At 29.8% G+C, this 17852-nt stretch overlaps 3 protein-coding genes across 5 annotated transcripts; 2 read left to right on the forward strand and 1 right to left on the reverse strand.

Moving 5' to 3' along the window:
• Positions 1 to 96: 96 nt before the first annotated feature.
• On the reverse strand, positions 97 to 1965 carry LOC106366008. 3 transcript variants are annotated; one of them, XM_048739417.1, is made up of 2 exons: positions 920 to 1965; positions 97 to 358 (listed from the first exon to the last, which is right to left on the reverse strand). In XM_048739417.1, the coding sequence occupies exons 1-2, from the start codon at positions 1784 to 1786 to the stop codon at positions 326 to 328; spliced, it is 900 nt and encodes a 299-aa protein (XP_048595374.1). In that variant the 5' UTR covers positions 1787 to 1965; the 3' UTR covers positions 97 to 325. The 3 variants fall into 3 exon arrangements, with proteins under 3 accessions (XP_048595374.1, XP_048595373.1, XP_013660996.2); XM_048739416.1 differs by having other exon boundaries at positions 905 to 1965; XM_013805542.3 differs by lacking the exon at positions 97 to 358 and having other exon boundaries at positions 764 to 1965.
• Positions 1966 to 3668: 1703 nt separating this feature from the next.
• On the forward strand, positions 3669 to 9521 carry LOC106364066 (polyadenylate-binding protein-interacting protein 13-like). The gene is made up of 10 exons (XM_048739421.1): positions 3669 to 6621; positions 7002 to 7109; positions 7201 to 7245; positions 7341 to 7413; positions 7490 to 7602; positions 7677 to 7736; positions 7868 to 7915; positions 8004 to 8072; positions 8409 to 8470; positions 8796 to 9521. Exons 1-10 carry the CDS (start codon positions 6265 to 6267, stop codon positions 8845 to 8847), a joined length of 987 nt encoding a protein of 328 aa, XP_048595378.1. The 5' UTR covers positions 3669 to 6264; the 3' UTR covers positions 8848 to 9521.
• Positions 9522 to 9601: 80 nt separating this feature from the next.
• LOC106362674 (polyadenylate-binding protein-interacting protein 13-like) lies at positions 9602 to 17839 on the forward strand. Its single transcript, XM_048739420.1, has 10 exons — positions 9602 to 12729; positions 13116 to 13223; positions 13315 to 13359; positions 13455 to 13527; positions 13604 to 13716; positions 13807 to 13866; positions 13972 to 14019; positions 14113 to 14181; positions 14506 to 14567; positions 14884 to 17839. The coding sequence occupies exons 1-10, from the start codon at positions 12319 to 12321 to the stop codon at positions 14939 to 14941; spliced, it is 1047 nt and encodes a 348-aa protein (XP_048595377.1). The 5' UTR covers positions 9602 to 12318; the 3' UTR covers positions 14942 to 17839.
• The last annotated feature ends 13 nt before the right edge of the window (positions 17840 to 17852 follow it).

Below are 17852 nucleotides of genomic sequence, written 5' to 3' on the forward strand. Positions count from 1 at the left end.
GTTTAGTTAGTAGTCTACTTTACATATGGTGGTAGTGACACTATTTGTGTGTACATTAGCGTGTTAGAGGTTTGTTGATGAGTTTAGTTAGTAATCTACTTTAGACATATGGTGGATGTATAACACACAAAAGAGTATTTGGAGACACTAAATCATACACACTGATTATACAAAATGACAACCCTACCCTTAAACTGGGCTTCTAGTTCTAGTGGTAAAGGGCTTACAGCTGTGAGTACCGCCACCTGGGTTCGAATCCCGGCCACTGGGAAATTAACATTTCAGCATCGCCAGGGACAAAAGACTGACACGTGCCAACACGTGACTAATCTGGATTACTTCTGTGGGGCCAGAATATCTATGTATAATTCAAAAAAAAAAAAAAAATGAATATTTCGAGGCATTGTTCTATACTTTCCAGACTTCCAGAGTTCTAAAAATTGGTTTAGACGCCTACTGCAAATCGAACTCAAACGAAATGATTTTTAAAACAATTTTTAAAAGGATTTCACATTAAAAAAATCGATCTAAACGTCCATATAATCAATAATCCTCAATAAAAAAAACATAAACATAATTACTGTCTACTGATTTTCTCTATCATTGATACTTTCTATGTATTTCTGCAACAAGAGTTTATAAAGATTGACTAAACACTAATAAAGAAGTCTAGAGCACAACACAATGAACGAAGCCAAGCTAAGAAGCAGTAATCAAGTTACACTATACAACAAACGAAACCAAGCTAAGAAGAAGATCAAGCTGAGACTAAATATGCCATATGAATATTATTATAAATGTGTTGTAAGTAATGTAACTCTCTACATGGCTCTTGATTATTCATCTGACTGACGAATCGCTGTAATAAAGACAACGAAAGCTGTTTAGAGTTTTAGGACCGAACCAAACTGGGACTAACCCACTTCCAGTAATGCCGCTTCACCGTCACAGCTTTTCCGACAGCTCGTGTTTCCTCCGAGTCTTCCTTTGACTCACCGCCATACTCTTTCTCCTCCGTGCAGAAATCTTCCTCCGGAAGTCCCCGCACCGTCGCATCCACCGAGTGAAGCGCGTAACGCGCGGGCAATCCCGGATACGAAAGAGAGTTCCTTTCCTCCACTCTTCTACTATAAGTCCCGGGAAGAATCTTGATCCTCTCTCCGACGTCGTTTTCGCCGTTAAAGATAGACCCGAGCTCTTCTTTAATAGCTCGAAAGACAGCTTCGTCGGGAGTCTCCTCGGGCTTCATCTTCTCCGACAAAGGACGAAACCTCTCGCGCACGCTCCCGTCGGACAACTCCTGGTGAGACTCCACGAGGACTTTCCCGTCTTCTCCGATCACACGGACCGTGACGACGTTGACGGTGCGGACCGGAGGGGTGGAGTCCGCGAGAGAAGTCTCGCCGTCGGAGAGCTCAAGCCAGAGGTTGTGCACGTTCTTGGTCCCCGGTTTGACTCCCCATGCGGCGAACGAGTCGGACGGCAGTCTCGACTCGAGCCAATCGGAGAGAGACTGAGCGTTGGCGAAGCGCTGCGGCGGAGGAGGAGGATGAGGAGGAGATAGACGGGACATGGAGGCGGTGGATCGGCGGCGAGGAGTTAGAGGGAAGGAGAGTCTGTTGGGAGGGAGGGAGACGAGAGGTTTGGGGGAAGACCAGAGGAAGAGGAGAGAGAACGCTGCGAGGAAGAGGTCAGGAAGGGCGGAGGAGACGGTTGCGTGAGGAGGTTTGTGGTTGTTACGGCGGTTTAGGAGAGGCGTGTGCGGTGGAGATGGGCCGAGGAACATGTCAAATGACTAAAAGGCCCACCGAGTTAATAATCGTGGCTCATTCTCTAACCGCAGAGAGGGCATATCACCCAATCTTCTATTGAATTTATTTTAGATTTTCTACGACCAGATAAATATATATGAGGGGGAGATTGTAATAATGGTCAAAAAGACATTCGCATTTATTTAATTTTTTGAAAAATATTTTAAACATTAATTTATTATATTATTATATATTATGAAACTTACTATTATATAAATAGTTTTTATAATTTATAACTATATCTCTGTTTTACAAATCTTCGTGTTTATGCCAATTTTAAATCATTTGTACTATTTTTTAAGAAATTGTAAATTTTATTTCTATAAATTTACATAATTATTAGTAAATCACATTTTGAGATTCAAATCCAGGCTTTTTAGTATAAAATCATTGATCCCCAAAATTTTTAATCAAATCGGTGATGAAACTTTTTAAACAATTTATTTTTATCTGTTTAATACCTGAAAATAAATAAATAAAATATTTTAATTTTCTGCAATATAAAACTTTGTAAATTAAGTGTTTTGGCTAAAAGAAACTATAATATTAAATTACAAAATAATTTCTTTTAAATCAATATGAAATAAAATGTTAAAATTCATTGAAAAGGAAAAAAAAAGTAAAATATGTTGCAAGAAAAAGAAGGGTAATTTCTCAGAATCTTTCTAAACAAATGACATTAAACTCATTAGTAAAAAAAATTGATATAGATAAATATAACAATAACGATGAAGAAATGGTGTTGATAAATTACCAAAATTATTAATAATGAAGAAATGGTATTGACAAATGATCAAACTAACTAATAATAATAATTTATTGTACATGAAAATTAATTGTCTATTTACGTTGTACATACAATTAATTATTTATTAGTGTAAAGCTATTTATTAAAGCAAGGAAATAATATTAATTCATTCTATATAAAATAAAACATTTTAATGTTAATTAAATAGAATATGTAAAATATCTTAAATGAAATTGTGAACATATGAACAAATCATTTTTTGTTTAATTTAGAAATGATTTGTCAATTTTCCACCAATTAATTTTTATGTAACTACAAAATAAAATATATATGAGAGCATATCTTATATATTGTAAATATTAATTAAAAATAAGCAAAAAAACCTAACATTCTATGTATTAATTTTTTTAGATAATATTAGATATATTAAGCTGAATAATAAAATATCTGTAATCGTCATGTTTTTTGTCTAAATGTTCAGCGACAACACAAAAATCTTCAATCTTAACCCAAGTTCATTCAGTTAGAAGAGGCATGTAATGATAAATAAATTTGTTTTTTTACTATTGCTTGTATTTTATCACTTTTATAAAAAAATCATATCATTTCTATTTGGTTTAGAAAAATAAAATAATGGCATAAACATATATATTTTTGTCGGTCAACACCATATTAAGTGTTAAAACTTTGTCAATGATATGCTTTTTATAAATTTTATTTTTCACATGGTCGATCCAATTAGTTTTTCTAGAAATTAAATCAGTTATGTTATCTTATAGACATTTCACTAAAATTTATAATATGTAATTTATGAGAAAAATATTGTGTTTATATAAATTTTTGAGGGATGTAAATTACAAATTAGGTTAAATGAATAAGAATATTTATTTTACCAATAAAAATATTCTTTTGTTACGGTAGTATCCTTTATGTAAAGTTTCTTTTAATAATAGATCAACAAAATGTTTGTTTAAATATATCTTGTGATCCATATTGTTGGGAAACAAAATATAATAGTATCTATTTAAATTTTAACCAATTTCCTTTTATCCCCATATATCTACAATGTGAAAAATTAGCAATCTAGTAATAAATTAAATATATATATTAATAGTCTTTATAGGGTTTAAAGTGGACCATCATTTTCACTAAAATAAGTCTGAACATTGATACAAACATGATAATACAACACTATTCAATCCATGTTTGATCGAAGATGAATTTGGCACATAGTCCTTCATTTGTAATCTTGAGTTTTACTAAACAGTTGCCAACAATGCAAATTGGTTAATGTATAACCAGAAATGAAGTCATTAATATTAAAAAAATTAAAATTAACCTTGTTTCATGTAATTGACTCGCCAAAAATACAAAGATAGAAATGTTTAGTGAACTTAGACAGTCTCTAACTTTTCATATCCAAATCTCGGGTAATCTCTCATGAAGCTTCACATTCCAACTCACATCCACAAAATAGTAATAATGGTGACATATATAGAATATTATTTAATTTTTTAAATTTAAATTTAATATTTGAGTATCTTATTAAGTAAATGAAATTAACTTTCATCCATCAACTTAAAATTAATTTTAGACACATGTTCTCCAAAATCTCATCATATAGATCATTCCAAATATCCAAACGTAGTAACCCATCCAACAAAGTCTAAAAGTTTAAAACAATAGTAAGATATTAAATTTGGTAACGAATGCATAACATATTCATTCTTAATAAACTAAATGATAATACATACCAATTAAATAAATGTTGTCAACAGTTTTTTGGAGAACTCGTTTGAATGGAATCTGATCAAAAATTGAGTTTTCACTAAGTATAAAACCACAAAACACCTGACTGCGTTCGACTAAATTGATGTGGAATTGGTGGGGAGTATTCCTTCTCGATCCATCACAAGGTTTAACTTCAAATCGCCAGAATATTTTCCATCCATCTTCATCAAAAAGCTGAAGTAGTGTGTATCCAGTAATTGATGAGGAAGTGTTACTTCAATTTTACAACCCTAATTTTAAAGGGAAAATAAACAAAATTTATTATACAATAAACCAAAAATGAAAAATAAATATTACATAGAACTTACATTTGGATCAGCAATAATAAGATGCTTCTCTTTCAGATTTAGCGGACTTGTTGTTTGTTATACTGTTAATTCCTTTGCCCAAACTTTGACATTAGTTGATTCTTTAGTAAGGTTGGAAATTAGGGTGTTATTGTTTGCCATGAAGTTAAGTTTGACTTTCGGTTTTCTCTGATTTTTCTTGAATGAGTGAAAATGTCTTAGAGAATTTAAGATTTGATAGATATGTTTAGATTGTTCTTTTGAAAAGTTTTAACTTTTCATCAAATATTAAAGAAACATCAAAAGGATTATAAGCGAGTAATAATATTCAGAACATAAGGATAACATACTTAAATGGTGATAAACAATAAATTCGATATAACTTGATAATTTGTCAGTGTGTTGTCGTTCAATAAAAATAAATTTATTTATTAAATATTGTTTTAAATATAAAAAATAAATGCATAATATATGTACTATTAAAATGATGATTTTTACATATAATGAAAATCAAATCTTACTTAACAATATCAGATTTGTTTTAAAGAATTAATTTACCTAGTATATATTCAGTTTTTACTATATTCTAAACAACAATATATGTTTTTGTTTAATGGTTCAACACAAAGATATTTTCATATTTGTCTAAACATTTTGTAAATCTTCTAATATATATGAAAATACATTAATTCATCTACCATCACTCTATAAATGATATTATACTTTTACAATATTCAATATCAAAATATTTGCACTACCTAATAATTATTTACATAATCAAATATATATCAAAATACTTTATTAACCTATCAATGTAATGTAAATGACTAATTTTCATATGAATATGATGTTCTTAATCAATATAGTAATTGTGATCTATTGTATATTTTATATAGTAACAAATATATGATTTATGAATATCAAAGCTTTATAATTTTATGGAACTATGTTAAAATATTTTGTAAATTTTATCTATAGTTATTAGTAAATTTATACTTGAGACTCAAATCCATTTTCTTGGTATAAGATCATTAATAAATTTTTAGTCAAACTGATGGTAAAAGTTTTTACAATTTCTTCCTAACTACTTAATACCTGAAAATAAAATAATAACAATAATAAAATAGCTTGATTTTCTTCTACAATTTGTTTTTTTTTTAAATTAAGTATCTTAGCTAAAATAAACTAAAAATCTAAAATATTAAGTTATATAATAACTTATTCTAAACCAATATGAAAGAAAAGGTTAAAATTCATTGCCAAACAAAAATAAAATAGTGAAATATGTTGGTAGAAAAAGATGGGTAATTTTTTGTTAAAGAAATAACATTAAATTTCATCAGTCAGAAAATTTGATATAAATTAATATAACAAGAACAATGAAGAAATGGTGTTGACTAGTGACCAAAATAATTAATAACGAAGAAATGGTATTGACAAATGACCAAACCAATTAATAATCATTTGTTGGATCTGTATATTTTTTTGACTGAAATTTGTTGTAATTTTTTGATAATCAATTTATTGTTTTCATTTAACCAAAAAGAGCTTCATATTCCTCTATTCTATTTCAAACTTTTCTTCGGTCAGATTTGTTGCGATACAGATAATTCATCATTTGGTGTGAATGATCATGGCTGTCCCGGAAAATGATGATGTGAAAGTGGACTCTTCTGATCAAAATCTAGACAACACTGCTTCATTAGCAGCTACGATGAGGCCGCCATCTTCTGATGATCAGAACCCTGAATCCAACTCTTCTGTTGAGACACCAAACTCAACAAAGGGCAGTGAAGGGGCTCTCAAGAGTGAGATAAGTCATATGGATGTTAAGTTTTCTAAACTAAATCCGATGGCTAAGGAGTATGTTCCACAGCCACTTGCTCCAACCCTCCCTGTGTTTGTGGAGAATAGCTTATGGTTTACCAACAGTTTCGCAATGCAAGCTTTCTCTGCTGAGGACAATGACCTTTTCGATACAAGGGTATGTATTATGTATATCATTTTTTACATTATTCTCTGAGTTATGGTCTATATGTGCTGGATTTATTATGTTTCATGAAAATGTCTTGTCAATGTTTACATCTTGTGAATTATATAACATTTTTTTGTTTATCATTTCTTAGATTGATGAGAAATGTAATATGAAAATCATGATCTGTGTTTGCAATGCGGGATCTAGAATTAATTTAGAGGACCATAAATATTTAATTCAATCTTAATAAAAAAAATCTGATAATTTGGAGAACATGTGACCTATATATAATAGTTTATAGAAAATAGGGGTCAAAGCGAATGTTTTATCCAGCTATACCTATAACCAACATGTGACGTATATATAATAGTTTTGTCCTTTTAATGCAGAGAATGAACTTTGGCCAATGGAAGCGAAGGATGAGCAAGAAAACAAGCCTGGCTCAGAAGGAAGCTGTAATCAGGAGAACTGTCCATGTCTTAGACATTGATCAACAGGTCTAAAAAGAGAATTGCTATCTTCAAGAACGCACTTTCTGAGAAGGAAGTGTAATAAAACTAACCAAAGCCCTCTTTTGTCTTTTTGTAGGTTAGTGAGGAGCAACTTGCTGGTCTCTTTCAATCATGTGGGCAGGTACTTGAGTAATGCGTCTTTTAGCCACTTTTTTTTTTATATCATCTTCAAACTCAAGTCTCATACAGTTTCTTGTTCATTTTTTGGGTCTAAAGATTGTTGATTGTCGTATATGCGGTGACAATAAATCTAGTCTCCGTCTTGCCTTCATTGAGTTCGCTGATGAAGGTACTTCTACTCTTAACTGTTTTATCACTTTAAAATGTTCTTCTTTTGTTTACTAATCAGTGAAGTAATGTCTCAGAGGGAGCTAGGTCTGCTGTAAGCCTATCAGGAACTCTGTTTGGTTCTTATCCTATAAAGGTTCGTCTTTCAAAAACAGCTATTGCACCTGTGAACCCGAGTCTCCTTCCAAAGGTTAGTTAATTTATATAATTATATCTAAACCAGTCTTTAGGTTTGACTCTGAGATTGCGTAATGTTGCTTTCAGTCTGAGGATGAGCGTGAGAAATGTGCAAAGACTGTTTACTGTACTAATATCGACAAGAAGGTAATCTTGATTTTCATTTTTCTAATTATTTTTTATCTGTTTGCATCATGACTAATTTAGTCAAACAATGTCATGGAGAAATTGAACCTTTTCTATTCATCTTAATTAGTTCGTTTTTATATTACATGCAGGTCACTCAGATGGAACTGGAAGATTTCTTTAAAGCAGCATGTGGGGAGGTACATATTTGGTTATGGCTACGCAGATTGTTTATACTTTATACTATGTTGTGTTTTTCGATTTTAACTCATATTTATTCTCTTGTAGATTCAACATGTGAGGCTTATTGGAGACTGTCATCACCAAACCTGCATTGCTTTTGTTGAATTTAAGCTGGTGATTTTCTCTTGCCTGTTTTTTCCTTACATCAAATTTCATTATCACGTTGGTAACTGCATGAACTTGATTCTAAAGTTAAATCATATTATACTATACTTATAAAAGTTTCAAGTTGAGCTTAATTAATTTTACATACGTGATAGTCTTTAAGTTGTACTTATAATCCTCGGACTAGATATATATTACGTCATAAATGTGATATACACACTGCAATAACGTGCATGGTCCACTATATATATTAATTTTTGTTTGGCCTGATGAGGCAATGTTTAACCCTAATCACCTTTATGTAAACATAACAAAGTGGTAAATGATTAATTTTGAATGTTTCAGGTGGAAAGTGCAGTTTCTGCTCTTAATTGCAGCGGTATTGTCTTGGGCGGTCTCCCTTTAAGGTAGGGTTACAACAGTTTCACTATTCTTTTTTTTTTATACTGTGGCCTCTTGATTCTTCTCGTGTTTAGTTTTTCATCAATCTATTATAACCATTTGCGAATAGCTCGTTTAGTTTTGGATGCAGAATGTTGCATGCTAGTTGTAGATATAAATAGTTTGGTGGATTTTCTAACATTTTCTCTTGTTAAGACGCCTCAGGTCTTTAGTTATTTTCTTTTGATTCAAGTGTAAGAATGTTGGTGTTCTTTAAGGTTAGCAAGACATAATAAAATCATCACTGTGCCTGTGAGATTAATATTTTGCTTTTCTTCTATATGTGTGAAGGGTGAGCCAGTCAAAGACACCAGTGAGGCTAGACCAACCTGATTTAAACTAATGGTAACTTCATCGATTCAAGGAGAGAAAGAGCGATCAAATGTTATTTTAAAGATACTCAGAAGCGTTTTATGTTCGTATAATTAACAATCCTTTTTGTTACTTAACCTCTCAGACTTTCTCCTTCTTCTATTTGCGTTATGGACCAAATTGTTCGGTTTATTTTCTTTTATATTCATGGATCATCTTAAGACTCTTTTTTTGGGGAAATCTTTGACTTTGCTCTATCTTTTGTCTGAATCTCCATGCATAGACATCTGGTAAGATTACTCAGTGTGTTTATTTGTTTTAAATTCTTGTCAAATTCTTTCATTAATCTTTCTTCTTGTTTCTGTTAGATTTTAGGAGAGTCTTTGCTTTGTGAAAGAATATTTATTTTCTATGTTATTTAGGTTTGATCTGCTTTTTTTAGTTTATAATCATATTATTGTCTGAAAGTTAGCTTGCCAAGATATAGGCGACCATTATGGTCAAACAAAACCATCTACTAAAAAGGCCATATATCTTGATATACTATATTCACTAAACTACAGTTTTTTTTTATAAATTAGGAAATCCTAAATACTTTATTCAATAGTTTTAAAATCTAAAGTGTTTGTTGGTGTTGTGATCATTTCAGACTAGATCTTTTCCACAATTATTTTGAACTTTACTTGTTAGGTTCTTTTGATGTGGTAATTAACAGATTCTATTCTTTTCCATCACAGTAATATTGTAATTTAAATGCTATCTTTTTGTGTAGGTAGCTTTCTGTATTGACCACAACTAAAAGTAGACTCAAGACACTCAATACATATGGAAGATTTTCTAGTTGATATTTTTAGCATGTGTTTGTAACTAAAAGTATATATTATTCATTGGGACCTTATTAGTTATCCAATAATAAAAATAGATATGTATTAATAAAGCATTTATAGGGTTTAAAGTGGACCATCATTTCCACTAAGATAAGCCTAAGCATTAATACAAACATGATAATACAAAATTATTAAACGCATGTTGGATAGAAAATGAATTTGGCACATTCTTTGTAATCTTGACTTTTTCTAAATTGTTTGTCAACAATGCAAATCGATTATTGCATAGCAAAAATAAAGTCATTAATATAAAATACTTAAAATTACCTAGTTCCATGTAATTAACTTGCCATAAACGCAAAGATGGAAATGTTTTAATGAATTTAGAGTCTCCTACTCTTCATATCCAAATCTCGGGCTATCTTTTTAGAAGCTTCACATTCCAACTCATATCTACTAAATAGTAATGTTGGTGACATACATAGAAGATTATTTTAAATTTTAAATTTAATATTTGAGTATCTTATTAAGTAAATGAAATTACCTTTCGTCCATCAACTTAAAATTGATTTTACACACATGTTCTCCTAATATCTCATCATAAGAATCATTCACAGAATGTCTTAAATATCTAAAGGAAGTAACCCATCCAACCAATTCTACAAAACTCGAGCAATAGTAAGATATTAAATTTGGTAACGAATGCATTACATATTTATTCTTTATAAACTAAATGATTATACATACTGATTTGATAAGTGTTGTCAACATTTTTTTGGAGAACTCGTTTGAACTGAATCCAATCAAAAATTGGATCTTCAGTAAGTGTAAAAACATAAAATACTTGACTGCGTTTGACTAAATTGATGTGGAATTGGTGGGGGTTATTTATTCTCCATGCTTCGCAAGGTTTAAATTCAATCGTTGGATATTTTCTATTCATCTTCATAAAAAAGTTGAAGTAGTGCTTGTCCAGTAAATGACGAGGAAGTATTATTTCAATTCTACAACCCTAGTTTTAAAGGGAAAGTAAAAAAAAAATCGTATCCAATAAACCAAAGATAAAAAATTGAATAAATATTACATAGAACTTACATTTGGGTCTGCAATAATAAGATGCTTTTCTTTCAGATTTAGCGGACTTGTTTGCCATACTCTTAATATTTTTTCTCAAACTTTGACATTAGTTGATTCTTCAGTAAGTTCAGAAATTAGGGTGTCAATGTTTGCCATGAATTTAGGTTAGAGTTTCGGTTTTCCTCTGACTTTTCTTGGATGAGTGCGAAAGTATTGGAAAATTATAAGATTGTTCTTTTGAAATGTTTTAATTTTTCATCGATATAAAGAGACATCAAAGGATATTACAAGTGAGTGTCAATCTTCAGATCATTAGGTTAACATACTTAAATGGTGATAAACAAGAAATTTGATATAATTTGATAATTTGTTAGTGTGTTGTCGTTCAATAAAAATATATTTAATAATTATAGTGTTTAATATTTAAAATAATTACATAATATATGCAATATTAAAAATATGATTTTTACATATAATGAAAACCAAATCTTACTTAACATATCAGATTTTGTAAAAGAATTAATTTGCCTAGAATATATTCAGTTTTTGTTGTATTCTAAACGATAATATATGATGTTTGGTTCAAACAAAGTATATCTTTTATATTAGTCTAAAATTTTATTAAATCTTCTAATATATATGAAAATACATTAATTCATCTACCATCACTATAGAAATAATATTATATTTTTACAATATACAGTATCCAAAGATTTGCACTACTTGATAATATATTATTTACATAATCAAATATAGGTCAAATTACTTTGTTAACCTATTAATGCAATGTACATGACCTAATGCTCGTATGAAAATGACGCTCCTAGTCAAATATAGTATTATTATATAGTAACAAATATTGTTTTATGAATATCCAAGCTTTATAATTTTTTTGAACTATGTTAAAATATTTTTAAAATTTTATCTTTATAAATTTACACAGTTATCAGTAAATCATATTTGAGACTCAAATCCAATTTTATGGTATAATATTATTAATAATTTTTTAGTCAAATTGATGGTAAACGTTTTTACAATTTCTTCCTAACTGCTTAATACCTGAATATAAAATATAAAATATAAAATATAAAATAATAAAACAGCTTAATTTTCTTCTAAAAAAAACACTTATATTTTAGATAAAAGAAACTAAAAATATTAAATATTAAATTATGTAATAATTTCTTCTAAACCAATATGAAAGAAACGGTTAAAATTAATTCATCGCCGAAAAAAATAGTGAAATATGTTGACAGAAAAAGAGTAATTTTTTTTTCAGAATCTTGTTTAGGAAATAAAATTATATTTCATTAGTAAGAAAATTTGATATAAACAATATAACAAGACCAATGAAGAAATGGTGTTGACTATGACCAACATAATTAATAATGAAGAAATGATATTGACAAATGCCAAACTAATTAAGAATAATTTATTGCATCTGTATATTTTCTTGACTGGAATTTCTTGTTTATTTTTTTTGGTAATCAATTTATTGTTTTCATTTAACCAAAAAGAGCTTCATATTCCTCTATTCTACTTCAAACTTTTCTTCGGTCAGATTTGTTGCGATACAGATAATTCATCCTTTGGTGTGAATGACCATGGCTGTCCCGGAAAATGCTGATGTGAAAGTGGACTCTTCTGAACAAAATCTAGACAACAACACTGCTTCATTAGCAACTACGATGATGCCGCCATCTACTGATGATCAGAACCCTGAATCCAACTCTTCTGTTGAGATACCAAACTCAACAAAAGGCAGTGAAGGAGATCTCAAGAGAGAGATAACTCAGATGGATGTTAAGTTTTCTAAACTAAATCCGATGGCTAGGGAGTATGTTCCACAGCCACTTGCTCCAACCCTCCCTGTGTTTGTGGAGAATAGCTTATGGTTTACCAACAGTTTCGCAATGCAACCTGTGTTTGTGGAGAATAGCTTATGGTTTACCAACAGTTTCGCAATGCAAGCTGTTTCTGCTGAGGACAATGACCTTTTCGATACAAGGGTATGTATTATGTATATCATTTTTTACATTATTCTCTGAGTTATGGTCTATATGTGCTGGATTTATTATGTTTCATGAAAATATCTTGTCAATGTTTACATCTTGTGAATTATATAACATTTTTTTTGTTTATCATTTCTTAGATTGATGAGAAATGTAATATGAAAATCATGATCTGTGTTTGCAATGCGGGATCTAGAATTAATTTAGAGGACCATAAATATTTAATTCAATCTTAATAAAAAAAAATCTGATAATTTGAAGAACATGTGACCTATATATAATAGTTTTTAGAAAATAGGGGTATCCAGCTATACTTATAACCAACATGTGTGACCTATACTAAAAAAAAATATATATATAATAGTTTTGTCCTTTTAATGCAGAGAATGAACTTTGGCCAATGGAAGCAAAGGATGAGCAAGAAAACAAGCCTGGCTCAGAAGGAAGAAGTAATCAGGAGAACTGTCCATGTCTTAGACATTGATCAGCAGGTCTAAAAAAAGAATTGCTATCTTCAAGAACTCACTTTCTCAGAAGGAAGTGTAATACAACTAACCAAAGCCCTCTTTTGTCTTTTTGTAGGTTACTGAGGAGCAACTTGCTGGTCTCTTTCAATCATGTGGGCAGGTACTTGAGTAATGCGTCTTTTAGCCACTTTTTTTTTTATATCATCTTCAAACTCAAGTCTCATACAGTTTCTTGTTCATTTTTTGGGTCTAAAGATTGTTGATTGTCGTATATGCGGTGACAATAGATCAAGTCGCCGTCTTGCCTTCATTGAGTTCACTGATGAAGGTACTTCTACTCTTAACTGTTTTATCACTTTAAAATGTTCTTCTTTTGTTTACTAATCAGTGAAGTAATGTCTCAGAGGGAGCTAGGTCTGCTGTAAGCCTATCAGGAACTCTGTTTGGTTCTTATCCTATAAAGGTTCGTCTTTCAAAAACAGCTATTGCACCTGTGGACCCGAGTCTTCTTCCAATGGTAAGTTGAGTTATATAATCATATCTAAACCAGTCTTGGGTTTGACTCTTCCTCTTATCTATTCCTGAGAATGCATAATGTTGCTTTCAGTCTCAGGATGAGCGTGAGAAATGTGCAAAGACTGTTTACTGTACTAATATCGACAAGAAGGTAATCTTGATTTTCATTTTCCTAATCACTTTTTCCTCAGATGGAACTGGAAATTGAACCTTTTCTATTCATCTTAATTAGATTTCGTTTTTGTATTACATGCAGGTCACTCAGATGGAACTGGAAGATTTCTTTAAAACAGCATGTGGGGAGGTACATATTTGGTTATGGCTAGGCAGATTAGATTGTTTATACTTCGTACTATGTTGTGTTTTTAGATTTTACGTCATATTTATTTTCTTGTAGATTCAGCATGTGAGGCTTATTGGATACTGTCATCACCAAACCTGCATTGCTTTTGTTGAATTTAAGCGGGTGATTTTCTTTTGCCTGCTTTCTCCGTACATTAATTTTCATTATCACGTTAGTAACTGCATGAACTTGATTCAAAAGTTAAATCATTTTATGATAATAAAATTTTCGAGTTGAACTTAATTAATTTTACAGACGTGTTAGTCTTTTGAATGCTGTACGGACTAGATATATATTACGTAATAAATGTGATATACACACTGCAATAATGTGCATGGTCCACTATATATGTTGAATTTTTGTTTGGCCTGATGAGGCAATTTTTAACCCTAATCCCCTTTATGTAAAAATAATAAAGTGGTAAATGATTAATTTTGAATGTTTCAGGTGGAAAGTGCAGTTTCTGCTCTTAATTGCAGCGGTATTGTCTTGGGCGGTCTCCCTTTATGGTACGTGTTACAACAGTTTCACTATTCTTTTCTTTTATACTGTGGCCTCTTTTGATTCTTCTCGTGTTTTTCATCAATCTATTATAACCATTTGCGATTAGCTCGTTTAGTTTTGGATGCAGAATGTTTCATGCTAGTTGTAGATATAAATAGTTTGATGGATTTTGTAACACTTTCTCTTGTTAAGACGCCTCAGGTCTTAAGTTATTTTCTTTTGATTCAAGTGTAAGAATGTTGGTGTTCTTTAAGGTTAGCAAGACATAATAAACTCATCACTGTGAGATTAATATTTTGCTTTTCTTCTATATGTGTGAAGGGTAAGCCAGTCAAAGACACCAGTGAGGCTAGACCAACCTAATTTAAACCAATGTTAACTGCAAACCGATTCAAAGAGCTCATCAATTCAAAGGAGAGAAAGAGCTATCAAATGTCATTTTAAAGATACTCAGAAGCGTTTTATGTTCTTATAATTAACGATCCTTTTGTGACTTAACCTCTCAGACTTTCTCCTTCTTCTATTTGCGTTATGGACCAAATTGTTCGGGTTTTTTTTTATATATTCATGGATCATTTTAAGACTCTTTTGAGGGAAATCTTTTATTTTGCTCTATCTTTTGTCTGAATCTCCATGCATAGTCATCTGGTAAGCTTAGTCAGTGTTTTATTTGTTTTAAAATCTTGTCAAATTGTTTCATTAATCTTTCTTGTTGTTTCTGTTAGATTTTAGGAGAGTCTTTGCTTTGTAAAAGAATATTTATTTTCTATGTCATTTAGGTTTGATCTGTTTTTTTTTTAGTTTATAATCATATCATTGTCTGAAAGAATCTAGTTAGCTTGCCAAGATATAGGCGACCGTCATGGTCAAACAAAACCATCTACTAAAAAGGCCCTATATCTTGATATACTATATTCACTAAACCTACAATTTGCTTTATAAATTAGGAAATCCTAAATACTTAATTTATTCAATAGTTTAAGAATCTAAAGTGTTGGTTGGTGTTGTGATCATTTCAGACACTCTTTTCCACAATTATCTTGAACTTTACTTGTTAGGTTCTTTTGATGTGGTAATTTACAGATTGTATTCTTTTTCATCACAATAATATTTAAATTTAAATGCTATATTTTGTGTAGGTAGCTTTCTGTATAGACCACAACCTTAATTAGACTCAGTACATATGGAAATTTCTCTAGTTGATATTTTTAGCATGTGTTTGTAACTAAAAGTATATATTATATCCATATATATGACCAAAGTTCTGTGACTTGTTTGTTTCTGATTGGGACGTTATTAGTTATCCAATAATAAAAAATAAATATGTATTAATAAAGCATTTATAGTGTTTAAAGTGGACGATCATTTCCACTAAGATAAGTCTGAACATTGATGCAAATATGATAATATAACACTATTAAATCCATGTTGAATCGAAAATGAATTTGACACATTGTTCTTCGTTTGTTATTTTTAATTTTCCTAAATAGTTGTAAACAATGCAAATCGGTTATTTCATATCCAAAAATAAATTCATTAATATTAAAATATTTAAATTACCTAATTCCATGTTATTGACTCGCTAGAAAAGCTAAGTTAGAAATATTTTAATGAATTTAGACAGTTTCCAATTCCTCATATCCAAATCTCGGAAAATCTCTCCAGAAGTTTTACATTCCAATTTACATCCACTAAACAGTAATATTGGTGACATACATAGAAGACTATTTATAATTTAAAATTTAATATTTCAGTGTCCTATTAAGTAAATGAAATAACCTTTCGTCCATCAACTTTAAATTAATTTCACACATATTTTCCAAATATCTCATCATAAGGATAATTCACAAAATGTCTTAAATATCCAAAGATAGTAACTCATCCAACCAAATCTACAAAATTCGAGCAATAGTAGGATATTAAATTTGGTAAGAATTCATTACATATTTATTCTTTATAAACTAAGTGATAATACATACCGATTGGATAAGTGTTGATGTGAAATTGGTGGGGAGTATTCTTTCTCGATCCATCGCAAGGTTTAGCTTCAAATCGTCGGAATATTTTCCATTTATCTTCATCAAAAAGCTGAAATAGTGCTTGTCCAGTTAATTATGAGGAAGTTTTAATTCAATTCTACAACCTTAATTTAAAGGGAAAGTAATTAAAATTTCTTGTACAATAAACCAAAGAAAAAAATTAAATAAATATTACGTAGAACTTACATTTGGGTCAGCAAAAATAAGGTGCTTCTCTTTTAGATTTAGCGGGCTTGTTGTTTGCCACACTCTTAATACCTTTTCTCAAACTTCGACATTAGTTGATTTTTCAGTAAGTTCAGAAATTAGGGTGTTAATGTTTGTCATGAAGTTAGACTTTCGATTTTCCTCTGACTTTTCTTAAACGAGTGAGAATTTTTTGGAGAATTATAAGATTTGAATTTTAAATTATTCTTTTGAAATGTTTTAACTTTTCATCGGATATTAAAGAGACATCAAAGGATATATAAGTGAGTGTCAATATTCAGATCATTAGGCTAACATACTTAAATGGTGATAATCAATCAATTTAATAATTTGTTAGGGTTGTCTTTCAATAAAATATATTTATTTATTAATTAAAGTGTTGAATAAAAAAATGCATAATATATGTAATGTTACAAAGATGATTTTTACATATAAAGAAAACCAAATCTTACTTAACTATATCTGATTTCTTTTAAAAAAATAATTTGCCTATAATATATTCAGTTTTTTTAATATTCTAAACGATAATATATATGACGTTTGGTTCAAAAAGATATATTTTATATTAGCCTAAAAATATTAAATTTTCTAATATTTATATATGAAAATATATTAATTCATCTACTATCACTATAAAAATAATTTTATATATTTACAATATTCAGTATCCAAAGTTTTCCATTACTTAATAATTATATTATTTACATAATAAAATATATGTCAAATTACTTTATTAACCTATTAATGTAATGTTCATGACTAATTCTCGTATGAATATGATGCTCTTAGTCAAATATAGTAATTGTGATCTATTATATATTATTATATAGTAAAAAAATATTTGATTTATGAATATCCAAGATTTATAATTTTATTTGAACTATCTTAAAATATTTTATAGATTTATCTCTATAAATTTACATAGTTATTAGTAAATAATATTTGAGACTCAAGTTCGGTTTTTTGGTATAATATTATTAATAATTTTTTAGTAAAATCGATGGTAAATTTTTTTATAAGTTCTTCATAACCACTTAATACCTT

The sequence above is a fragment of the Brassica napus genome, chromosome A9 (genome assembly GCF_020379485.1).
Source record: "Brassica napus cultivar Da-Ae chromosome A9, Da-Ae, whole genome shotgun sequence".
Lineage (NCBI taxonomy): Eukaryota > Viridiplantae > Streptophyta > Magnoliopsida > Brassicales > Brassicaceae > Brassica > Brassica napus.

Coding starts and splice junctions, on each gene's coding strand:
- LOC106366008 (XM_048739416.1), bottom strand. CDS start 1,786: ATGTTCCTCGGCCCATCTCCACCGCACACGCCTCTCCTAAACCGCCGT. Junction 359..904: donor AGTGGGTTAGTCCCAGTTTG/GTTCGGTCCTAA, acceptor AATTATACATAG/ATATTCTGGCCCCACAGAAG.
- LOC106362674 (XM_048739420.1), top strand. CDS start 12,319: ATGACCATGGCTGTCCCGGAAAATGCTGATGTGAAAGTGGACTCTTCT. Junction 12,730..13,115: donor ATGACCTTTTCGATACAAGG/GTATGTATTATG, acceptor CTTTTAATGCAG/AGAATGAACTTTGGCCAATG. Junction 13,360..13,454: donor TCTTTCAATCATGTGGGCAG/GTACTTGAGTAA, acceptor TTGGGTCTAAAG/ATTGTTGATTGTCGTATATG.
- LOC106364066 (XM_048739421.1), top strand. CDS start 6,265: ATGATCATGGCTGTCCCGGAAAATGATGATGTGAAAGTGGACTCTTCT. Junction 7,414..7,489: donor CATTGAGTTCGCTGATGAAG/GTACTTCTACTC, acceptor GTAATGTCTCAG/AGGGAGCTAGGTCTGCTGTA. Junction 8,471..8,795: donor TTGGGCGGTCTCCCTTTAAG/GTAGGGTTACAA, acceptor ATATGTGTGAAG/GGTGAGCCAGTCAAAGACAC.